The sequence below is a fragment of the Anopheles nili genome, chromosome 3 (assembly GCF_943737925.1).
Source record: "Anopheles nili chromosome 3, idAnoNiliSN_F5_01, whole genome shotgun sequence".
In the NCBI taxonomy this organism is placed as follows: Eukaryota; Metazoa; Arthropoda; class Insecta; order Diptera; family Culicidae; genus Anopheles; species Anopheles nili.
Window position 1 is genome coordinate 14,269,154 of NC_071292.1, and position 25,771 is coordinate 14,294,924.

Here is a 25,771-nt window from a genome sequence, read left to right on the forward strand (position 1 = left end):
GCGACAGGGTAACATGCGGCTTATGGCGTCGGAAGCTTTGGAGCAGACAGAACCTGTGAAATAGTGCAAAGCACGGCTAAACAAAATTTACTATTGAACCAGTTTCTTACTCATCGTGGGCATCTCAGGGCATGTTTAAGCACTGCTCGAGTTGATCGTGAGTGCGCGAATAATCAAAGATTTTTTTCCGCCATCTATCGGATGTCTTATTGATCGATTGTACAATCTTTTTTACAATTATATTGAGAAAGATGGTCGATTCCTAGGTTAATTAAAGATTGCATGATTTGTAATTGAGAAAAAGTTAAATGTTGTTTTTTGGAACGTTCTTTTTATTGAAAAGTTTATAATGTATGAAAAGACGTTTAAAATCTTATCACGGAATAGAGGCCGGTGCTATATATATGATTCAAATAAATCAGCAGGTGGATGCATTTCGATTGCATTCGGATGCATTTGATTGTATTCGGATGCATCTCAGTTGTATACTTTTTTCACCGGGCGCTCTATTTTTCGCTGTGCATTCAATGGAAAGGTACTTGTGATATTGCATATATTTTTATAAGATGAGCAAAATTCATACACTAAGAAAGAAAACTATCTCAGTGTAAATAGTCCAACGTACTCTGAAAAGTATCTTTTTATATTTGTTTAAAACAAATGAAGAAAACGAATTAGACGAAAACGACTGATGTATGGTGAAAAAGTTAGTCCTTATCTGACGTTAGCAATGCTGTCAAAACTAATGTCGACGTGTTTGTGCGAGCGTGTGTGCGCGATTGTTTTGGTCGGTGTGTTGTTGTTTGCGAAGAATTTTGTAACTTTTGTAAATTACAAAAAAGAATTTTAGCCTTCATCTGGATTATGGAGACTTTAGAGATTAAACAAATTTAGAAAATCTGTCGCATAGGTATGTCTATAACTGATAAATGGGGCCTCCCGAAGATGACGTAGTTCTGACGATATTGTATGCCTATTTCAGCTTTTAGCAACACATAGTTGATCATTTTTTCGATGCAGAAAAACCAGTCGTTTTCCGTAATGTATAAAAAACTGTAGCCTTGCTGACATCTCTAAAATTCGATTAGGCATCTTCCATTCATTGATTTGTGTTTGATTTACGATACAGTTGTTAGCAAAACTGGAATAAGTTACAAGTATCTGAATGATTTGGGTTAACGGGGGTTTGGGTGAACGAAGAAAAGTAACGATGCGAAATTAACTATACAAAAAGCCATTGACTAATCTACATCATTAGCTTGCGGAACAAGTACTTGCCTTTGATTGGGCTTGTTATTACCGTTTTTCACGTCGGATTCTGGAAAAACTCGTAAACTGTTGGGTTTGTGATAGAAGGAACGAGCACACCATGAACATGACAACGGAAGAACCGGGTTATCAAGAGTCGGACAAAACTCGACCATCCAACGCAGAAGACTTTCCAAACTTTCGTAACTTTCAAATCGTCAAAATGGTGGAGCATTTCCGCGTCGTAACAGACGGTTCCCAGGAGCAGTTGCGTCTCGGTTTTAAGTGTAAAACATGCGGTGAGACGTTCAATAAAACAATGCAACTGCTCGGTCACATACGGTTACATTACGAGGATGAGCACACGTGCCGCGATTGTGGGAAGTATTTCTTCGATCCAAACAAGCTGCAAATACACGTCAAGTAAGATTTATTCGAACCCTTCATTATATTGTTAGCTGGCCGCTAATTCTTCTCATGATTTATTTCTAGAGCAAAACATACGATAAATTTTCTAAAGTGTCAGCTTGGATGTACTCGGTACTCGACACCGAATTTCAAATGTCTTCAGCTGCATTACGAGCGATTTCATTTCGTAAAGATCCGCATGCGTGAGCTTCGTAAAATGGATGATGCTGTGCGTAACGGCGGCACGGTCGTAACGCAGATTTTTTCAAATAAGAGACAGCGCAAGAATATTGCAGCGACCGATGTGCCACGTTCATCATCCAGTGGCGAAGAATCGCAACAATCTGATGCTGATGAAGACACAGAACAACAGCCGCAGGAGCTACCACAGCAGCAACAGCAACAACAACAGCAACAGCAACAGCAACAACAGCAGCAACAGCAACAACAACAACAGCAACAACAACAACAACAACAGCAGCAACAACAACAACAGCAACAACAACAGCAGCAACAACAACAGCAGCAGCAGCAACAAATACAACTACAACAACAGCAATTACAGCTGGTTGAACAGCCACAGCACTATGTGGTTCAGACCATCGATGAAGAATATGAAGATGGATATAATCCCGAAGACGATGACGGTAACGAAAGATTGTTGGCCGAACAGACGGAGGAAAATGCGTTGTATGATGACCAGATGCAGTGTTGTGTTTGTGGAGCAATATTCGAGGACGAGCAGCAGTTAGAGATGCACGAAAATTCACACACTGCTCCGTTGGAGTGTAGCTTCTGTAGCATGACATTTTTGCAATTATCGGACATACGTGAGCACTACCAGAGCAGGCACCAAGCAGTCAGCAGACCTTCTCAGTTCGTTATCGCCCATCCGAGTCAGCCACTGGTGCAGCAACAAACGCTACATCAGATCGTGCACAACCCGCACCAATTGCAACAGTCACATCAAGCGCAACAAGAGCAGCAGCAGATACAGCATTGTGCTCAAACGGCTCAGTTCGTGCCCAGTGCATCGAACGGGGCGATGACCACGATGCTGGTAATGCAAAATGGAATGTTAATACCGGTGCATGCAATTGACAGTGCGCAGCTGACGGCCGTGAATCCGTATCAGCAAACGGCACCTACCGCCACCTTAACACCAATCACGCAAGCCCCCCAAATCGCCTGGCCAATAACGGCGACACCAATAACGACGAATCAGCCGCACCAACAAATCCTACCCCCCGTACACAATCAGATCGAAATCATCCCCCTACACGGTACTCCCACGACCGGTGCAGCTGCGCCCCATCACGGCATCATCACGTCGATTGCACCGCAGCAGGTGCAAGCGCAACCTCAACAGACGCTTGCTCCGATTCAGCTTAGCATAAAAGATGCGAGCGGAGCCCTGATCACCGGAGGTGGCACTGCCACTCCGAACGGTGCTGGTGGGTACGTCATAAACTCGATCGCGTCCATCGATCCAAACTACTTGAAACAAATCGATCCTGTGTTACATCAGCAACATTCGCAACAGCATCATCAACCACAGGCAATACAAAATCAACAAGTACACGCCCAATGGCTCAACGTGGCGCAGCAACAGCAGCAACAGCTGCAGCAGCAGCAGCAGCAGCAGCAGCAACAGCAACAGCAACAGCAACAGCAACAGCAACAACAACAACAGCAACAACAGCAGCAGCAGCAGCAACAACAGTTTCATTCTTAGTAACGAAATCAAAGGAAACAAAAAGTTGTTAGCTAGGATCGTTAATACGCTAACCTAGGATCATTGAAGGGGTGGTCTTTTAGGAGATGAATTGTGTTTTTATTCATGGTAGCGATAGAATACCCTTTCTGGACGATTCGATGTGTCCCGCAGGCTGCTGTAAGCTATACAGTTGGCTTTATTTTCACTGCTATGAATAGTTTATGTTAATTATTCTTGCCACGGCTTAGAATAGCTAGGAGACGGGTGTTTTTGTATCTTATAGTTAACATCGGAAGAATAAGACGTAAACGAATTATCGATGGAATATTATTTATAAAAAAGCTATATTTTTCAGCTATGGCTAACATATGTTTAATTTCCGCAATATAACCTTCTTGTGGAATCAAGATTTAATACGGTGGCATATGCGAAAGTAGTTTTCCAAGCTTCAATAATTCAACCAGTAATAACTGTAATGCAGAATAATTGCACAATATTATTATTATTAGTAATAGTGATCTTGAAATTCACATACCTTGCAGATTATTTCTCTACTTCCTGGATGTGTGGGAAAAATTTACCTCATCCTCTCAAGGTTACAATTCGTAATTTCGTTTATATAGTTAACCCATTGTTAAATTAAGATGGTCGATTAAGAATAAATGGACAGCATAAATCGTTTCACGTACAGAATTCGAAATTTATTTTACTTGTTTCAATAAATTACTTTGTCGCTACTTAAGAAAGTATTTATATCGCTCTCGTATTTTATATCGCTTCCTGGCTAGCAACTATTGGTCCGCACTCATTTGAGGATGCATTTTCTTCCGTCTGTTCTGTGTCATGGGAAAGGGATTGCAGCAATAACTGCCGTAGTATTTTCGCCCGTTCATTTTCGGATTTCTCAGAACGAATCTGAAACAGCACCTCGGGAAAGTGGGGATGATTTTTCTCTATGTGACACGCGTAATTTTGTACATTTTGCATCGTCTCGTTACAAGCGAAACACTTGAGCATTTCGTGCGAATGAGACGACAGGTGGCCGTTGAGCGCCGCAGCACGTGTGAACGTTTTGTAACAAATGATGCACATAAACGGCCGATTGCTCACGTGTATGCGCAGGTGAATTAACATAGAATGTTCTTTGGCAAAGCATTTCTTACACTCCGGACATTTGAATGGTTTGGTTTCCGCGTGCATAATGCGCATATGCTGCCGTAGGCCGAACTTTTCGCTGAATGTTTTCCCGCACAGGGCACATGTCGTAGAGGAAAACGGGTTCTGCCCGGAGTAGGAAGCAGCATCTGCTACCGTTTCCTCCATCAGTGGTTCCAGCAAATCCGGCGTGCGCGTTTGTAGCTCCATCTGGGCAAGATTTTCCAGAAACTGTTGATCAACAGTTGCAACAGAACTAATGATAAATCCTCCTCCTCCTGCGGTAGATGCCGGCGTGTCATCTTCTGGTTTTTCTTTAATCTTCGTTTGCTCTGGATGATGTTCCGGATCCGAATTTGATTCGCCCAACTGTAACAATTCCAAATTACATTTCGCGTCTTCCGAATAGTCTTGCCTGTGAAGTTCTTCGATTCCTTTTATGGGCTCCAAACCCACCGTGACTATACTGGGTACTGGAGGTGGTTCTTGTATTTCTTTCATTAGCAGACCCGATAAGATGGGATTAGCCTCAATTTGTTTTTTAAAGCAAAACGATTCTTGCTTGTTGACTGGGACTAGATCTACCTCAGATGACACCTTTATTGCTCCATGGCATTTACCTTGGTGCTCTTGTAAAGCTGAACTCTTGGGGAATTCATCTCCACACTGGCCGCACTGGTGCGTGGCTTGTTGGTCAATATTTGTTTCAACTAAGTGCTGCTTCATGTGAGGATAGATTTTCTCCTTGGTTAGATTCTCGTTACTCTCAGTAGGAGAAAGCGTGGCAGAAACTGGGTTCGTGGGTGGTTCAGAACCTGTCTTGTGGACATGTTCAGCGCTTTGTGTTTTCGGCACCCTTGTAACCGTTAGTCCCGGATGGAGCTTTTTAATGCAGTGCACTTTAAGATGTAGCTTGAGGCGCGTCGAATTGGCAAAGGAACGTTGGCAAAGGCTGCACACGTACGGGGATTCACCCGTATGCAGCACGATGTGAGCTATTAGGTGGCCGGTGTTGTGAAGAATTTTGTCACACTGCTTGCACGTGTATTGCGGGATGTCCGAGGAACTCTGCTCGATAATGTACTTATCGGACATGGATTTTGCGACGACATCGTTGAGGTATTCGGACGTAATAAGAGTGCCATTGGAATCGTAAAGCTCCTCTTCCGTCTCATCATCTCCGTTTTTCGCTGGTTGTAAATAGTAATATGCTGGAATTTTTGGTTTCGAGCAATTCATGTTTACATTTGCTCGATTGTAACTATTCACACGATTTTCGTTTTATCAAAACGCTTCTGAAGAAGATCGTAAACAAACAGTGCAGTAGATTGAGCGAATTGTTTGTTAAAAACTTGCTGAAGGCAAATCCTTCAGTGTTGGTAATTTCTGTTACCTCTTTGCACAATTTCCGCCAACAAATTTTAAACACTATGGCGATGGGTTAGTGTTGTTTACATGTTTATGGCCCCTTTCGTCTTTTCTTTTCGAACTGTCAACGTAATGGACGCGAGGCGTCATTGCGGCTGTCAAAGAGCTGTTTTTCCAAGGAGATTTTGTGAGGTTTGCCAGAAAGGCGCGTTTTCTTTAAATTCAATGCATTTGTAAACAAATGGACAAGTAAAAAGTCGTGAAATACTTGCTTCTGAGTGTGGATCGCGCGGCCCTTCAGCTGCCTTTGCTTATTACAGTCGCGAACTGTTTGTTTTGCTGTTGCACGCGAGAGTAAACCTTTTTCGGCTTGAGGATGTCGGTCGTCATCGAAACCACTATCGGCGACATTACGGTGGACCTGTTCCTGAAGCAACGTCCTCGTGCAGCGTTAAACTTTTTGAAGCTGTGCAAGATGAAGTACTACAACTACAACCTGTTTCACACTATACAGTCGGAGTTTATCGCCCAAACCGGCGATCCAACCGGCAGCGGCGATGGGGGCATGTCCGTCTGGGGCATTCTCGAAGGAGCTCACAAGCGATACTTTGAGGGCGAAAGTGTACCGAAGATCAAACATTCCGAGCCGGGGCTGCTCTCGATGGTGAACGCCGGCGATCGCCTTATTGCGTCACAATTCTTCTTTACCCTCGGTGCCGATTTGACCTCGCTGGATGGCAGCCACACCGTGATCGGCGAGGTGACGGAGGGCCACGAGGTGCTGCGAAAATTGAACGAGGTTATATGCGATGAACGGCACCGGCCGTACAAGGACGTACGCATAACACATACGGTCGTGCTGGATGATCCTTACGACGATCCGGCCGGATTTCGGGAACCGAGTCGATCACCTTCACCGTCGGCCGAGCGGCTGCAGGGCGGACGAATTGCTGCGGACGAAGACATCGACGATCTAGATGGCAAAACAGAGCAAGAAATCGCAGAAATGATCGCGGAACGGGAGGCGAAAGCGCGCGCTACTATACTGGAGATCGTGGGCGATATACCGGATGCGGACATTGCACCGCCTGAGAACGTGCTGTTCGTGTGTAAACTGAACCCGGTCACAACGGACGATGATTTGCAGATCATTTTCAGCCGATTCGGCAAGATTAAGGGTTGCGAGGTGATTCGTGACAAGATGACGGGAGACTCGCTTCAGTACGCTTTTATCGAGTTTGAAAATCAAAAGTCCTGCGAGGATGCATACTTCAAGATGGACAACGTGCTGATCGATGATCGGCGTATTCATGTCGACTTTTCCCAGTCAGTTTCGAAGGTGAAGTGGCGCGGTAAGGGACGAGGAATAGAATTTTCGGATGGTGCCGATAAGCGATCGTTCAAGGATCATGATCGTAAGAAGCCATCGAATCGGAACGGAGGGCCAACAAGAAAGCCGCAGAACGATTCTCCTAAAAAGAATCGGCACCATGGTAAGGACGTCTCGCGTTCAGATCGATCCCGTTCGAGATCGGCATCCAAATCTAGATCTCGATCGCGTTCACGATCTCGCTCTCGCTCGCCAAAGCGATCCCAAAATACGGATCGCAGGCGTCGTAGTCGGTCTGGGGATCGTAAACGTGACCAGGACCGAGACAAGTTCCGCCAACGCAACGCTCTGGACGCTGGCAGCCGTAATAGGAAGGTGAATTTGACGAGCCGAAATTCCGCCTATCTGGAGCAGCGAAACGGAAGAGATATTCGAATAAATCAAGGAAAAGTGGACTACAAAAATCGTCCTTATCCGGTTAGCTTCATTGAGAGGAATGTGCCCAAAGACAAGCAGCAGGCCGGACCAGGCGGACGACCGGGAGGTAAACGTCCAGATCCGCCTCGACGTCGTTCTAGATCGCGTTCGAGAGATCGTCGAAACGTGCGTTCTCGAAGCAGATCCCGCTCACGGGACCGTCGTCACAGTCCGGATCGCTACAGAAAACAACGATCGAATTCCCGAGAAGGGAATGGACGGAGAAGGAAAACGTCTGATGGCGAATACAGTCCCCCATCAAGTGTTCACAGGCGGGTGGAAAAGGATGATCGGAAAACTAATATCGTAAAACCGTCTGCTTCTTCTAAATCTAAACGAGCAGTACAAAAAGAATCAAAATCGTCGAAATCATCAAAACGACGGTCCTCCAGTTCGGATTCCTCCAGCCCACGGAGAGGAAAAAAGAAGAGAAGAAGTCCATCGTCATCTTCCGGTTCGTCGACGACGGATAGTTCGTCTTCGTCAAGTTCCTCAACGGATTCCTCAGACGAACGATCGAAAAAGAGAAAGAAAAAATCATCCAAAAAGAAACCCAAAGTCAGCAGCAAACCTAGGAGACGTAAAGGATCTGTGTCTTCGGAGGAAGATAAACGCAAAAAGAAGAAATCAAAGGACAAGAAAAAGAAGAGGAAACATTAAACTTAGAGGGGTCTTGCGAGGTATCGAGTATTTCATTCGGGGTTTAAGTATGATGCATTTAATTGAATTAACAACGATTTTATTTCGATTTCCCGAGCGGTGTGTATAGTGGCAACATATGAAGAATAAATGAATGGAAATTAAAGCAGCGTAATTGTTATTAATTAAAGTGGCAGTGGGTATCGAGTAAATGGGGGGTCATAAGGATGGCCCCCCATCTTAGAATGGGATAGAGATAAGGTGATACACTCGGAGTAATCTAGGTTTGATTTAAAAATTTTGCTTTGTTTGTTTTTCCGTACAATTCTTTCCCTTTTTCAAATAGCAAACAAGTGCTTTAGAAGTCTGAGATATAATTAAAAACGTTCCAAAAATACCATACGATCCGGTCGGATAATGACAATCGTATAGCAACTGTCAAACTTACCCTTAGGCTGTTTGTTGGGCATGCTGTCAGTTGTTGAGAAGTAGTGAGCTCGAACGGTGTACCTCACGTAGTGCGTTCAGAAATTTTCGCATTTTGTATCAATCGTGAGACCCATCCTCCACTGCCCAGGCTTCAGTGTAACGCAAGCCGCAAAGTGAAACCCTAACAATCAACCCCAACCAGGGGGAAACGTTGGAAATCTCGTACCAAGGTGTGGCCTGCGCGTCCCGTGCCCTCTTCCTTTCTAACGTTTCCTGCAAATGGCGGAGCATCCGATGAGGTGCCTTCACACAGCGAACCTCTCGGCATAGTGCTAATGGACGGTGTGGTGTAGCGCGAAACAAACAAAAAAAAACGCTTTCAACTAGGAAGCTACCCAACGTACGTGATAATCTGCACTTTTCGATTACTTCGTGCCCTGTGAAGGGATTCGTTAGCGCTCTCCGATATAGCATACGGTACGGCGCCCTAGGCCCTGCGTTGCATGTGATATCGATTGAGAAATCAATGTCGCCTCCGTTATCGCTGTGTTCGGTATCGCGGTAAGCAAAAGCGGTTCGCAAAACGCGCAACGTCCGTCTTCGGTTACGGATAGCGCGGCCTTAGGATAGTGAATATTTTTTTTCGGTGAAATATCGACCGCCTGACGGTGTCTGCCGTTGGGTCACGCAAAGTTGTTGCAATCAACTACCCGTGGAGTGCAAGCGTGTGAGCGAGAAAGAGAAAGCACCACCATTACTGTTGATTGTTGTTGCTGTCCGTGGGGGTGGTGTTGTTGCGGCGAGTAGTGACACCGTGGTGGCGAAAGAAGTGGCTCGTGAAGTGTGTTGCAAAAACAACAGTCTCAAAAATCAGCCGTTTGCCAGCCAACCGATAGAAAGGCGGCGGGCACAGTAGGCGCAAAATCTGCATTCCAATCTGCGTGCCGAAGGGCTAAGAAATAGCATCGCTAGAAAGTAGCCCGTGTGTGGTAGATGCAATCGTGCGTAAAGGAATGAAAATGATTAGCGGCAGTGCTCGAGTCTGCCCATCGGCATCCCCGGCCGCCATCCGGGGGCGACGTTCCGTTGCATTTTGGTTCTTTGTCCCGCTGCTCGTCCTCGGCGGTTTGCTGATCGATCAGGTGAGTGCAAACTGAAGGGCTCGTTTTCTTACACACACACACACACACACACACACACACACACACACACACGGACATAACGTCCCCACACACAGCGGAAGTACAGTGGCTCCCTCTGCAGCCCTGGTGTGTGGGTTGTTTGTAAACAACAACACCGCCCTCCTGGGATGATGGTCAGGGGCAGCATCGGGTGTGGAGGGGGTCGTTTGATCGCATTTCTGCTTTTGGCTAACCCCCGCGTCCCGGTCGATAGTCCAAACAGAAATAGTGCAACGTTGTAGTCGTGATCGTTGCAGCGAAGGGAAAACTGCACACACATCCGCAAAATGCATGGCAGAACCAATGAAAGGGGCCTCGCGCGTTGGTTTGACGTCACGATTTATGGCGCGCGCGATTGGTCGTTAGCCAGAGTGCACCCCACCACACGCACCCTTCCCCGCACACCTTTCCCGCCCACGGGGGTTTTCCACGAGGTGAGATAGTTTTTCTCCTGCGACCGCGCCCGGGCGATCCTTTTCGTCCTGCCATGGTTGGGATGGTTTTAATTCGCCTCATCTGTGCCTTCATCTCCGCATACGCAACGTGTTTGCAAAAAAAAAACGGGGTGAAAACAGCAAGAAAAAAAAAAACACACATCGTACGGGGCTTGCGTTTGTTTGCTCTGCTGCTGCACCATCGTGGAGAGAGGGGCTTTGTTTTGTTAGTGGGCATACCACGTTGGTTTGTTGTGTGTGTTTGTGCGCAGTAGAATGGAGGCCATCGCACAGAGGCAGAGGGGCATGATTTCGTAGCCACACTGCGTAAATTGTGCACCAGCCGGGAAATGATGGTGGTGTTGTGTTGAAAGTGTGCTGGCCTCCAGCAGCAAAACAAAAAAAATTCCACCCCACAAACACACGCTCACACCTTGGGGTGGCACTTTTTTTTTCTCCGTTCGTGTCCGAAACCTCGAAGGTGCCAGCGGTTTCAGGGCCGCCTGCTAATTATCGAAGCAAGGTGGATGGGTTACCGTTGGGTGGAAAATGATTTCCATCTCATCGATGAAAAGCAATTTCCCACCTCACAGGAACTGCGAGCCGGGTAAAGTGCCACCGGTCAGTTGACGATTCCGTGAGCGATCAGTTTCGTCGATACGGATGTGCTAAACAGCCCCGAGGGTTACTCGCATTCGCCCGCTGCGTAACACCCCCAATTAGGTGTGTTGACAGAAGCGTTTTATCGCGTTCACGAAGAAAACTGTGATTTTTAGTGGTTTCGAGAGTGCACTAAATGCTACTGCAAATATGAGAACGGCTGTACGGCGGGGGCCGGTGTGCTAATGGCTAGGAAATCAGCAGTCCGAGTCAGCTATTGCGATCCACTTTCCACCGGTACCGAAATCTGTAGACAGTTTACATGGATTCTTTATTGCAGGAAATGGGTTGGCTTTGCCCTGTCCAAAGGAAACAATTTTCAAATACGCGACCCCGATTGCAAGGGGGTCCGATGAGTTGCGAATAACGCAAGTTTGATAACGTGACATATGATGCTCGTTTGATAACAGGCATTTTTCACATTTCTCAAGAAATATCCGTCTCATCGAAGAGCTCCGCACAAGGCAATTCGAATGACGGAAGTTTAGTCATATCGCGTTGAAGCTATAAATTATATGCCGTTTATCAGCGCAGTCGGTCAACAGTTTTATCAGCAACTTTGTTGCTTCTTGTTGGGTTCGAGGTTTTTGTGTTCTTTTTTATTGATCACCCTATCGTGCGTAGATCAGATTGCAGCTGATGAGAGCAGGTGTTCAGCTGGTGTTTCATACCCAACCGTGCCATTCGTGATTTAACGGGGAAAAATTATTGATTGCCGGGAAAGATAGCTGGTCGAACGAAGGTCGCAATGATGTAGAATAAATAAAGACAGCTACCGATGGGGTGTGGTGGACTGATTAAACCCAGAACCGTGGGTGCTAACAGTTGCTATCTTTGAAGGCAATTATCAATCTGCTAGGTGCACTAGGAAGTCATTGCATCCATAATGCAATCCACAAACAACGTATCTTGGAAACCTTTTTCCAATTCCCAGAACAATTCCACCGTTTGGTGGGTCTGTCTCTTCGTCTCCCCCCCACGTGGGGATTGCTGACGGGAAATGTTATTCCCATGGTTTCTAATGGGTTCGTACACTTCGTTGATGATGACATATCGGAACATCGAAACCAATGTAGGTCACGGTAACACACGAACCGCCCTAATCTTCCTACGAATGTCCTTCGTGGCATGCATTTCCCTCCCCCTACCGGGCCGAGAACCATAAAGAATCCGCTCGCGACTAGGTAGAGGGATGTGCATCCCTGACATCAAATGGGCCAGCAATTTTTTACAATCAGCTGAAACGCCCGAAGGATGACCGAGAGGAGGAGAGAGAGGATCGCTTTTTAGTCCTTTGTGGTGGATAAAATTTTCCGTTACACTCCACTTCGAATCGTTTGATTAATTTATTGTGTAATTTCGCTCCATGGTCTTTTTGTGTGTGTGTGTTTGTGGGGTGAAAATCCATCCGTCCATTTTGCTGTCGATGATTTCGGTTGCAAATTATGCACAAACGTTACAGCGATTACCGATCGTTGCCCGGGTTGGATAAAATCGCCCTTTTAGATGCATACGGCGTACGGTTCGAGTGGGTAATTGCACTTATTCTACGGTCGAGCGCTCCCCTTCGTTCTTTCTCTCTCTCTCTCTCTGTTGTTCTCGAACCTTCTCGGTCGATGTAAAACAAAAAGACCTGACTGGTGTAATTTAGCTGTCTAGTCACGTGAGATCCCGTGATAGCGCATATAATGCAGCCCAGGGAGGGCTCCAAATCACCGCAGGACCGAAGGACCTGCGTAAATGGGCGGGAAGCAAAGTCGTCTGGCTTCTTGTCGCCTTCAAGGCGCCTTTACACTGGCCTTTCGACAGGAAATCGGTTTTAGCAACGTCAAAAAAGGCATGTATTTTGTTCTCTGAGTGGTTCGTTATTGATTGGAAGGAAGCATAGAAGGTAGAAACGTCGTTTGATTCATTTTGGGTTTTTTTTTTCTCTCTTTTGTAATCGTGTTAATTTAGCCAAAAAAGAAAACCCAAAACGGGATTCGCTTGGGAGCGTTCGAAAAAAAAATTTGTAAAATACGGCTAATTGAATTAATTCCAATTTCCTAGAGCGCGCACTCAGAGAGTCCTCGTGGCGTAAATGAACCGAAGATTGGATACCGTGGCCGCCCTTTCTGCAAATGTTCAGCTTCGCGTAGGTTAAATATCCCTTAACGAAGGATCTCCCGGAAGCGAGCAATGCGCGTGCTGAACGCTTTGACTGACGCAAGCAAAATGAGCCAATTGGAAGGGTCAATTAACGGTGCGTCGCGCGGCCCTTTTGTCGTGATTTTGCCATTTCTAGCGCGCCAGTTCCAAGTGAGAAGGGCGCTCTGATAACAGGTTTGTTTGCACAATGCTCCGGACCCAATTGGCAGGCCTCCGTGGTGTGATTTTTCACTGGCTCCCGATCAATTGAAGTAACTCTGCGCACCGCCAGGATGTGCATGGATTCGGGCACACGCAATCGATCGGTGGCTGTGTGATTAGTCGATTGGCAAATAACGTGCTCGCGTGGACTCACCGAAAAAAGTCCGTTTTCCAATTAGGCAGTAGGCCAATCGTTCGGTCCGCAAGCACAGGTGACTCTGTGGGACGTTTGCCAACGCCAGCGATTGACCAAAAGGAGCCGATTTTGCAACGCAACCACCACCGTCTAGGTTGGTCTGTCACATGGTTGAGCTGTATTAGCGAAGCAACCCCCACTCGGTGTTAGAAAGAAGGAGAACCGCACCGGCACGTGTTTGGAGTTGGGCTTTTGCAAAAGCCTGTTTGCCTTGGTGTCACCTCCCGAAGCTCCGGCTGGTTGTGTTGTGTCTGTCCGCGTGCCTCGGCGTTGTTTGGTGGTTAAAAAAAAAGAAACCAGACGTGGTGGAGGCCGGACCGATCGATCGATTGGGGTGGTGGAATACTCACAAGAAGCAGCACAGGCACAAAGGTACGCGTATGCAAAGGACCTCTCCGGTATGGAATGTCGCACATGCACGCGTGTTCCATGTTTAATTGAATTAACGAAGGTTGTCGGCCTTTTGGAGCTGGGTGGCACGAAAAACTAAATGTAATTAGAGGGAATCGTCTCCAATTGCGCTAATCCTCTTGCATTGATGGCGCGAATGGATCAGGTGACAAAAAAACGGAAACAATTCCTACGTTTAAAGGACGAAACACTGTCAAACTGAAGCTAAAAGCAAGACCCAATCATTCAGGCGAGTTAGTATATCATTTCGGAAACATTAACGTGCATTTGTCATCGTCTCTTTGTCACCGTCAAAGCAACTAACCAACGTAATAAATGCATTACGCGGTTTTATTGAGTACAAACCCTCGTGCGGTGAATCTTGTGCCCGATTTGAGGTGCAATTAATTATGCCAACCACGCAATCTAAGGATCGTTGGTAAAGAGGAACACACGAGCACGATTTGTCGAGGTCCTAGCAACCCTGGCACGCACACACAGCTAAAAAGGGACCTGTCATTGATCGTCTCGTAATGCGGAGGCGTGCCGACAATGATTTTCCGATCAACCTTCTCGGGTTGTGTCAAACCTCTGGGTGTGAGGGAAAATGTGCTTCCAATTCCGTTGTTCTCAATGGTGGTTGTTTGTTTGTAATTTTTCGCATGATTGGACCTTTTCCGCTCCATCTTGAAGCGATGAAGGCTGCAGCGTTGGCAGCCGGTTGATGAATGTGGTCGGACTTGAGTCCATTGCCTTGAACGTCGTTTGGGACGTGTTCTTGTGGATATTTCTAAGATGTCCGCGATCGAATCCACCTACTCACTTCTCTTCCGAAGGGTCACCCTGAGTGTGGCCGTTAATGTTGTGAATTCATTATGAGCACTGAAGGTGCCTTGTTGCCTTCACCCTTTTGGGGGATAACAGTCCACATCGCGAGCTCGGAGAAGCTTCTGGAAAACGCACTCCATTTCGTTTCTGTTTTTCGATTTGGCCGCATTCCCGTGCTTTTCTCGCTAGCCCGTGTGCACGCTTTTACTTGCATTTCTCCGCTGCCCGATAGAAATAGAAATGCGGCCGTCCGATTTGAGCGATGATTTAGAAAGTTTTCTGTTTTTCTTTTTTGCATTCATTCGAGTACTCTCGCCCCAGAGCTGCGGTGCGTTCGGTTTCACTTCCGAATCATCGGGTCGAATTGCGCTGAGACGCTTAAGTTGCTTCCGACCGACTGCCCGACTCCCATATGGTTCCGTGGAGTTGCCACGTAGAGGATTCAAGTGTTTGTCGTTTTTAAGTACACATTTCCCGCAAGCAGAGAAGGCACACCAGCCCCAGCGGCGATGTTAGCGATGAATGAATCATCAACCCATTCTCGTGCTGATAACGAACCGCGAGTGCGTGTGTGAGAGTCGCCGTCTTTGTTCTAGTCTCGTCGAAGTGGAAGAGCTTGAAGTTTGCATTTCTCCAGCGGTAGAAATTAGTAATATGAATTTATCGCTTTTTCTCGCTAGTCGTTTAAGTTTTGTAGATTATTTTTCTCATAAGGAAAAAACGTCCATAAAACATATAGAGTGGAGTGGTGATGACTCACGTGGCATAAGTCTTGTCCCCTCAATCCGGAAAACCCGGTCCATGGTGTGGTTTCGATGAAGGAGTACAATGCTCATAATAATTTCCTCACGTTGTTCAACACACGTTCGGAGAAGAGAACACGTCCATCGGTGAGTGTGGGATTCGTCCACGGTTTTGCGGAACCCGGAGCTACGCCTGCAAGGATCAGCTCCACTTGCCCGTCAGCTGTTTTGTCGTAGTTTGAGTGAGTCACCTCCACTGCAGGAAGGCAACGATGCCCGGAAGGCGGATCCTTGCAAATGCTTCATGGAGTATGAAAACACCGAAGCACCAATACACTGAAACGATTCGTCCCCATCTATTTTTCCGAGGGAGCGTCTGCGCAGTAGGTGCACTTTAAAAACGGACGAGACATACTACGCCGTTTCACGCTATTTGCCCAGCTGGAATATATGTGCCCTGGTCTGGGGAGTGTTCGTTTTTCTGCAACTGGTTGCCGGTTTTCCACAGCGTATCGATTTTACGTACAGTCTATGATTCCTGTGGAATGATCGGGAAGGATGAGAGAGAAAGAAAGAGAACGAGCATTAGAGCCTCCTGGATGGGGCGAGCCCGTTGGAAAGCCGTATATGGCTTTCTTCACGAGGATGCGCGTCCTTATGCCCGAAGGTCAATAGACACGGTTCACCGTGGTGACGTCATGAATGGATGGGCTTTGTTTTAGGTAATTTGTGTCTCGTTGAGTGGTTTTCTTTCTCGCCTTCTCTTATACGCTTTCGCAAAGCCGATGACAAATTACTGACTCATTTGGGTAGCAGTCACGGTGCAATTTTACCATGAAAAATACAATGACACCTGCCAATTTCCGATCGCCGGCCCTGTCATCATTGTTAACATTTTGGGGAAGTAAACAGCCTTTAACCGGACGCACTGAAGCGTCGCCTCATGTCCTACTTATGGATGACGGTCGATGGGGTTATTTCGAATTAACATCCTCGAATGGAAGGGATTTATGTTCTGTTTATATTTTTCATGCCTAATATAAAATTGCGCAATTCGGTTGCACCCGGTTTCATATGCTACACTTGACCTTTCAATGCCGAATCTAATGGTGAATGCCGTTTTTGGCAAAGTGGTAAATTTAGAACGTAATCCAAGACGTGGCAGCAAGTGGGGAGGAGGGTACATGTTGCCATTCATCTTTTTCGCCTGGTCGTGGTTCATCCCTCCGCCAAATGAAGGCGCAATTGATGTATTTTTGGAAGTCGGTGAAAAATTGGTATGAAAAAAAGCAAACGGAAAAAGACCAACACTTCAAGAAATAACGACTACATCAGCGGATGTTACACGTCAGAGAGGAGGGCGTAAAGATAAGTGCGGACTGTGGTAACCGGGTGAGGAAATAATGACCAATTGGTTGAGACAAAGGCGCTGGAAGAAAAACATGTTGTCAGTTGGTGAAACCTCACGTGCCACTGATGGTGATATAAATTCCAATAAATTTTGATTGCTTGTCACCGGGTTGTATGGAATCAATTATTTCCCTCGATTATTTTCGCATATTGTACAAACACGAATTTGTAAAACATGCCGAGCAAACAGCATTCACACGTGGGAGCGCAAATGTTTTTGCTAAAAAATATTTCGCATTTTTTATCAAATAAGCAACAGCTTTCGACCTGAGGAAAATGTTCTGAGCCAAAGCCCTACATAAATAGAACAAGGATTAAAATGGCACTTCTCGTTTGCTCCTGTTCCGGTTGCTAGAGTCTGGATTTACCTCACATGGTACTGCAGGTGGACTGCGCTTTTTGTTGCTACTTTCGCTCTGTAAACTAGCTTAATCCGTGCTCTGCGTCAGTTTCTCTGCATGTGCCTTGTCATGGTCCGACTGGCCTATTAATTATCCCCACAACGCCTGAGATAGGAGCTGGCGTTTCGTCACAAATTGTCGTGCGCTAAACGTGTATGAGAAAATGTGAATGTGGCTTAAAGCACGTACAAGCGAGGATTTTTAGATGTACAAACCTTCGGCCCGTTCGTCAACCAAATCGTTTTTGGATGGTGCTATGGGTGTGAGGTGGTCCGATGGTTTTATGAGTAATTTTGTGCGTACTTTGCCGTCGGTGGATGAAATTCTGACGTGCGTCATGTAGCGAACATTCAAGCGCCGTAGAAACAAAGCAAGCTGAACCGGACCTGTGGTCTGTACACAAGTCGACAATGACGAAGACAACACAATTCAAGACACTGTAATAGTAGCACTGGCCGATCGGTCATGCTGTCCGCTTAACGTGAATTGGTGCTACACCCACGAACACGTGAGACGATGATAAGAGCGAATTGTTTGCTCATGTTGCACAAGAAGTATTGCTTACCTGGGGGAATTTATGCTTATTCAGTGCACCAGGTATATTGTCTTGATATTCTCCTTTCAGATTACGTATGGGATCCAACATTTTGTTAGACCACAGAAATTGAAGTGTTTGTGGAAAATGATCGCAAGATAATATTATATCTTTCCTGCATACTATTAGCATATAGAAATATTCCAACGATTTTACTTCCTGTAATAAATATCCCCTGTAATGCATTTGTATCTTATCACCTGGCTTGCTTTGCGATGCGTTTTGTCCCTATCAGTTTTTTTCTATTCTGTAAAATGATCGATAAAAAATACCCTGCAAAACTTATATTTCCTTCCATTGTTCCACGACCTTTTTCCTACCTGACACAGCATGATCACCGTGACACATTGGCTTGCTGCAATTCCGATTGTATACTGCTGCGGAGATAGGACAAGCTTTAAGAGAAGGTATTTCGAAAACAAATTGTTCGTATCGCCTCACGATGATGAACGAATTCCAAAACCATGCCAAGCAAAACGTCTTCGGAAGCTTCGAGAGACGAAATTAAAAGTGGTCAAACCGGTTCTATAAATGACGGGGCTTGTTGATCGTGCGTCGTAAGAAGCTCGCAGGTCCCGTCGTACGACGCTGTTTGGGTGCGATTAAGGTAGAATTAGTTTAAATAATGTTTGCCTACGTTCCTGAGAATGGAATGCGATCGTGCATCTCTTCTTGCGTTGCATCCGAGAGAAATCGATGCACAATTTTGGAGTGCGTTCGAACAGAGACGAGATCACCTTACGATCGTTGAGAAGCTCCAAGGCGAGCTTGATCTATAATCGCTTCCAATGGTCATTGGCATTTGGCAGCGCAAGTGGATGAGCTACATTTACCGATGAGTCAACTTTCAACAAATCCAGGGTACGGTGTGGCTGATATTTTTGTAACAACAGATAAGACCGACCGTTTTCTTATTTTGTTTTTGCGGTTGATTCGGTGGTGATGGGTTTGTGTGAAATAAAAACATTACAAAGAACTTCTTGCTGATAACGTACAAAACCGCTGGTAAGATTTGTCACAGTTTGATAATAAAAGGAAAACCAACACGACTATCGCACCTCTTGGCTTTGCATCGCAATAAATTATTTAATAGAGGCTTGTGCGCAAGTTGATTAAAGCTGTCCGAGTGCTGAATTGCCTCTAATTGGATTTCGGAAATGAATTTTTGAACATGCGCCAGCCGCGTTCGACGTAATCCCCAAGCTTACGTTCTTCCGTTACCGACAAGGATCGATGATTCATCGCGCGAATAGCCGAACACTCTCATGACGGGGTTGTTTTTTTCTCCTACCATCGTGTCCACCGATCGTGATACTCCTTGACGTGGTCGCGTGTTCGGTTTTCTTCCCAAATGCTTCCCTCGGGAAGCATTTCGGTTACGTGATGCAATTTGTAGTCCCTCATTTGCATGCTTTGCGTCCTTCCTGGCTGAAAGTCCTCGACAATAAAGGCCAACCTTCGTTCGGTAGGCGCTCTCTCTGTAGTAATAACGGAAGCGTGATGTACTTGGCAATGCCACAACTCCAGTTGCCCTTGTGTGGAGAGAAAGCTTGTTGCATCTGCGGCCCTTTTGTGCGGAGGTAGAGTGTAATTTTCTATCAGAAACAGAATTAGTTGCGTGTTTAGTTTTTTAAATGCATACGGTATGGTTGTTGTTTGCCTCGGGCTAAGACCTTTCGACGGGACACCATAAACATCGGAGCATGCACAATTGATTTGCCACCGAGGGGTGGAGAATTTGACATGCGTTAGTTAGGTATGCAGTAAAGTGTGGTCATGTTCGACCTTCAGCTTAGTATCACTATGTACTGCACCGCACAGGAAGGCCACACGCAGGGTTTTGTAATCTGTACAGTATTTAGCTTCGGCTGTAAAAATTAAACGTTCGGTGAATTATGATAGCGTACGTGTTTGGCGGTAGATTAGACATGTTAAACAAGATTAGGCAAGCCGAAAGCGATATCCCTAGGTGGGTAAAAATTGTTTAAAATGTAAAGATGTCCAATTCAGCAGTAATATGTTACAAAACAAAACCTCGTTATAAAAATGCATTTGGTAGAAATAGAGTTGTGCTGGCATGAACAAATGGGATCGCGCTTTTAATCCTTGGTCTAATTTTCGGGAAGCTGAGCGGTGATGCATGAGTTTGTCCTAGTTTAGCTGGAAATTTGTTGGCCATTACCAATCGATATTTTACCAGCTTTGTTTTACGTTGCGTTTGTTTTTTTAAAATTTTCTCTATTCGCCGGTAGAGTATCCTCGACCCAGATATCCTTAGAGCGCGCAAAACAAATGCATGGCCCAAAGCGCGGTGATCGTAACTAGTTCTGGAGCGGAACCGTGAAATATATTGCACCATTCCTCTATGTTAGATGACGCTCCCGAACGTGGTCACGGTCGGACTGGATGTTGCTTGCTCTAAAAAGCACGAATAAGTGCGAGATCCCGCTGGATCATTGCCAGGAGTGCGTCGTCGCCTCGTAAATGTGATTTAATTTTCGCTGGAAAATTATCCTTGCGTTCGGTTTCGGTGTGTGTTTTCCAGCCTGCATTTCCGCACGTTGACCGGAACGTGTTCGGGGCTTTCTCCGTTCCACCCAGAGCCTTTACATTTCATGTAAATTGAGCATTAACCTAATTCTCGTATGATTCAGGCGGTGGGATGTGACACTATTGTGTGGGTTGAACAAAAAAGGCTTCCCGGGCGCGATCGTTACATGTCTGTCTCATACGTTTTACATTGGAAATGAGAAACCCCGACGGGGTGATGGCGAGCTTTGGTCTATTTTCTGTCACGCCCTGCCCTGAATGCATCGGCGTATCCTTTTCCGATGGTCCTATGGCACGCAGAACATGCAAATTGCAGCCATTTTGTGCGCTTTCATCATGCAACCGGTGTGTAGTAGGCGTCATCGTTCATTGGTTTAAAATACCAAATGAGGAAAGTAAATTAGCCAAAGGGATGGAACCTACTATTCACTTTGTATGTCCTCGTTCCGCGTCGGTTGGCTTGGGCTTTCGTTTCGAGTACGAATTTAGATTTTCCGGTATTTCAGTTGGTGAATGCAGATGGGCTTTATGATTAAAAACCAATTTTCTCTAATCAGATGTACGGTCGTTTGGGACAAGTCCAAGGTCACGTGTTTCGATCGAATGTCGATTAGATGATTCTCCTCTTGTGTTGGGGTTGCCTTTTTTTACGGCCGTAGGGAACATATCGCGCTACTTGACTTCCGCCGATGGGTAAAGGTCACGAAAGAAGGTTCTCGAGTCTCGCTGAAAGCGTCCCGTAATCCCTTGTTGACTGGGGATTGGGGAAACCACATTTTGTTCAGTGAAGAAAACGTTAATAATTTACGTGGATGGTTCCAAACAAGCAGTACAATATCGATCCAAATTGGACGCGGACAGACGTTTTTTAATCTTCTATTTTTTATGTTTTTTCACTTTAGACTTTTTTGTATATAAAAACTAAAATAAACATATCATGAATCTTAACATGAAGAACATCTAAGGATTTAATATAATTAAAAAAATAATGAGTGATGCAAATATTGATTGTCGTAAAAATTTATTATATTCTTGAAAGCTTCGACCTGTGGGAAATAGGCCTGAACTTTTTCCATAAATACCAAAATTGGATAAATAACAGCCCGGTGTAAATAATAACAAACAGCCATAATCTAAAGCGAATGCCTGCCGCCCAACCGGCCAAAGATGCATCTAATAACGGGGCTAGCGGTAGCTCTGAAACAGCTCACTAGTGGAGGTTATGCTCTGAATCTCACGTCTCGCCAGTTACTCGTTTTCCTTCACATTCACCTGAGGCATGTGAGCCAATAATAAGCTTCGACGAATGCTGTTACGCTGGAGCGATTTCGGTTTCACTTTCACCATTGACTTTAAGGAACCTCTAAAAATATTTAGTCCAAGATCAACACCCTTGAATGGTAACTGTATATTTGTATTATTTGTTTCAATTTTTCTGCTTTTATTGGATTAAAAATGCCAATAGGATTACTATGTTCAAATCTTCCTGAATGCCATTTAAGTCTATTTTTATGAGATGTAAAATTCCATAGAATCGATCAGGCACTCTAAGCGATACGTCGCGCTCAAGGTCTTCCAGGTATTGCAAGGAAACGTCATGGAATGCATTCATTGAGTCATTCGTTGATGAAAAAAAGTATCATTCCAATCACTTCAAGAGCATCTAGCTTACGTGTCCTTATATGTTTTGAAATGCGTTGGAAATGCTCTACTTCCGATCATAGATGATCTTTCGATCGGTAGGAACACAACAGATGAAAATTAATTGTTCATATTGCAATATTATTTTTGAATCAATGTTACACTTTTAAAATATGTCACATTTGTGTGAAGCATCCCTGCTCTTGATGATTGTCGTTTGTTTGAAGTATCTCTGCCTGTTTGCAGAAGTCGCAGCTTTTCTGTATCAGATGTGACCTTAAATGGAGTAGGTGATCAAGTTTACAAACAGCTAAATGGCTCGGTATGAGTAACGCTTGGATTCGCAGCGAAGGGGCTATGTCCACGAAACCTGTGTTGATCTTAACGTTGCTCAAGCAAATGCGATATCGATGACTTAACATTTACCGATGGAACGTGGCTTGTGTAAAAGAGTAGTGAGGTTCGCGACGTTGGCGTTAATGACAACACAAAGTTACTACCAACACATGTCATGGAGGTTGTTTTTTTAAGGGTTGTAAATTCCCTTTGGCGGAAGGAAGTGTTTGTAGTAGTTGGCTAGTGTAATAGCTGGCTTTATGTTACGTGATTTTTAATTGCTTTTCTACGATGTGGACTATGTTCTTTCAGCTTCAAGAGCGAACGAACACTTGAGCAAACTAGATAGGATTTTGTGTAAAATACCCTTTGAAAACCCTTCAACCGAAGCTTTTTTGCGATAGCAAATGAAGATCGTTAGCTCAAATTTGCAGTAGATCATTTTTTGTCAGTACCCACTGCATCATACGCACCGAGACATCAGCCGACGTCTGATAATGAGTATCTCGCAACCCTTTTTATCTCAAAGTAAAACACGTGCCCCAACGAAACTGGCGGGTTTGAAGGAGCAGATTTCATCTGACTTACTATCTCTCTTTACGGCGGCGTTTGTTTGCAAAGTGACGCATTTCCGCCGGTACGTAGTTGCGTTTTGCTGAGAGATTTAGTTTTCTTGCAAGAAGATCAACCATCAATAGGGAGCAATCACCGGGAGCTGGTCGTCTGCCAAGCAATCAGACGATAGCGCAATGCTGAAGGTGAAAATGGGGCCGGGTTATTTGGTGGTAAACGCATCTGGTGATCGTTCTCATCGGGATAGGGGTGAGCCATCCGAACATGAGCCAAACGCCAAAATCACAATAGACGGGTGTATTTTTAAACCCTTCTCGGCCCAAACAATCGGTGCTGGCTTGGTTTGTTGGTCGTTTAAATATAACACCAGAGATCGGTATTGGGGTAGGTGTTGTCGACATCAACGAGTGGACAATGGGGGTAAAACGCCAGCACCCCGTGTAAGCGAAACCGGCGTGAGTCGCGTCGGTGTAAAATATCATATGATGACTTTGTTTAATACCACACGCGTTACCGGCGCGTGGTGTCTATAATAACGAAAGGTGTAGCTGGGTTTTGTGTACGAACCATATGGCTTTATTTCAGTGTCTCTCTTTTCGCTCGAGAGGTGCATGTTTCGATTGTATCAGGAACAATATCCTTGCACCAAAGATCACCTCTGCACCATTATGGTGGGCCATGTGGGATTGCTTTCCGAAACACATGAACCGCCGTTGTCTGGTGTGTCTGTGTGATCCCCCTTAACATGATTGATTCAGAACCATCCGTCCAATTGACTCTTCCGACTGACGTTGATTCAATTAGTCGTGTGATCCGATCTTCTCAGGGGTTTCTGGGCGTGTGAGATTTTGTCCTCCGGGCTTCATGGACATAAGAATGTGCCCTCATTTCCACGTTGCTATGATTCGTGTATTGTTCGAAGAGAACGACGCTGGTTCTACGTTCTTCTTGCTGCGGAACAGACAACGTGTGGATTCGTAAACCAAACGTTGGCTTGCGTGACTTTTGGCACTCCGTTTGAAGTTTGCCGGCGACGAGTTTCCCTTAAGGTGGATTTAACTACTGGATGTGGATTTACTGCGAAAGCGTTCAATTTGCCGACTTGTGCGACTGCGTGAACGGTTTGAGCGGTAGACAGCAGCGGGAATACCGGTACCGGCTAGGTAATATAATTCCCCGTGCGCTGTAGGGGTTTTAATTAGCAAGATGCTTCTAGAACTCTTAGCTCACTGGCAAGTTTCTTCTTCCTGCATTCGAAGTGCTATCGATGGCGCGATCAAGATTTCATGATTCCAGACGAGCGTCCGTGTTGCCCAGTTAGGGAGGTTAATTGAGTTCGATGCTAATCATCCGTCCGGTTAGTTGAGGAGGTTGAATCGTGAGTTGCGAACGGGAACGGGTGAGAAATGCATCACCGGGTGTGCACAAATCATGGAGCCGTGGAATTGAATTATGAATTGTGAGTAGTTGCTCCGGGCAATGCTCCGTTTTCTGAGCGAGTTTCACGGTTGAAGGGTAGAGGGTACGGCACTGATTGTGTTGTTCTGGGAAGATGCACGCCAACTCTAGACGCTAATCTGCAACCTCTACAAATGCTACGAAAATGAGCGATGTGTTTTCAGTTCAAGGGAAAACAAGATTTTGCTAGAATATTATTATAAAGCCAACATCCAGGAAGCTCAATTAAATAAGGTCTTATGTATTCGCGCACTATGTGTTTTACATCATCAATATCTTTTAAATTAAATATGAAAACTCTCCTCCGGAAAAACGTGACACGAATCACGCTATTGGTAGATATAGCTTCTGTCTACTTACCTCTCGCATTCGTGTTATTTATTGCTCGGCGTGGGCATCTTTCAACGAAGGATGGTGAAAAACTGAAGTCGCAAAACAAACACACACACATGCCGCCGCAGTAATTAATCCGCATACAAATTTTCACGTAATCATCGCCCCATTCGAACCCCTGCCCGGAGCCGGATAGAGAAATGTCAACGCCAAACTGTCGTTCGCCATCCTCTGCCCAAAAGTACATTATTTTCGGCCAATTTTTCTACCGCTCTACCGGCAAGAGGGTTTGAGGGTTTGTTGGCGAGCGGAAAATGTCACCACACACTGTTTAGATCGCCGTCAACGTATTAGTTGATGGGAGAAATAAAAATAACACATTCAAGGAGGGGGAAAAAACGAATGACTGTTTAATTACGAGCACTGGGTGAAGGACACGTGCACACGGCAAGGAAAAGGTCCATTAAAACGTGAACTTGATCATAAATCTTGCAGGAGGGGTGCTATAGGGGTGTGGTGTCGTTTAAGAAAAGTTTTGAGCTAAAATTCCACACCCATCTGCGATCGATAGTTTCCACTTTACCGCATTGTTTCTTATCGTTTCTCATTCTTCCTTACAGACTCACGGACAGTCAGCGGGTACTGGAGATGATGCCGGTTCGCAGTGCGTGTGGTATGGCATCTGTAATGTGGATTCGCTCAACCGAGCGCAATACTGCCCGTACAATGGTACGGCTAAGCCAGCCGAAACCAAGACGAAGGAACTGTTGAAGGTGTGGTGTAAACATCTCCTGGTCGAGGACTCGACGGGCAGCGTGAACACATGTTGCGATGCGGCACAGGTGAGTGAGCTGGGAAATATTGTTAATAAGGGTTGCTTCTATCGGTGTACTAAGGTATGAGATCCGGTGATCAGTCGCAA

At 45.5% G+C, this 25,771-nt stretch overlaps 4 protein-coding genes across 4 annotated transcripts in view; 3 read left to right on the plus strand and 1 right to left on the minus strand.

Moving 5' to 3' along the window:
* Positions 1-1,375: 1,375 nt before the first annotated feature.
* LOC128722835 (uncharacterized) lies at positions 1,376-4,052 on the plus strand. The gene is made up of 3 exons (XM_053816518.1): positions 1,376-1,671; positions 1,741-3,188; positions 3,267-4,052. The coding sequence occupies exons 1-3, from the start codon at positions 1,376-1,378 to the stop codon at positions 3,389-3,391; spliced, it is 1,869 nt and encodes a 622-aa protein (XP_053672493.1). The 3' UTR covers positions 3,392-4,052.
* An 89-nt stretch (positions 4,053-4,141) lies between these two features.
* Positions 4,142-5,767, minus strand: LOC128723735 (zinc finger protein Xfin-like). The gene is made up of 2 exons (XM_053817500.1): positions 4,981-5,767; positions 4,142-4,938 (listed from the first exon to the last, which is right to left on the minus strand). Exons 1-2 carry the CDS (start codon positions 5,765-5,767, stop codon positions 4,142-4,144), a joined length of 1,584 nt encoding a protein of 527 aa, XP_053673475.1.
* A 505-nt stretch (positions 5,768-6,272) lies between these two features.
* LOC128725186 (peptidyl-prolyl cis-trans isomerase sig-7) lies at positions 6,273-8,473 on the plus strand. Its single transcript, XM_053818910.1, has one exon. The coding sequence runs from the start codon at positions 6,273-6,275 to the stop codon at positions 8,361-8,363; it is 2,091 nt and encodes a 696-aa protein (XP_053674885.1). The 3' UTR covers positions 8,364-8,473.
* Positions 8,474-9,784: 1,311 nt separating this feature from the next.
* Positions 9,785-25,771, plus strand: part of LOC128725711 (NPC intracellular cholesterol transporter 1) — a 30,908-nt gene continuing 14,921 nt past the window's right edge. Inside the window, exons 1-2 of the mRNA XM_053819477.1 lie at positions 9,785-9,913; positions 25,470-25,691. Of these exons, the coding sequence (XP_053675452.1) occupies positions 9,785-9,913; positions 25,470-25,691 (351 nt within the window). The remainder of the gene's footprint in view (positions 9,914-25,469; positions 25,692-25,771) is intronic.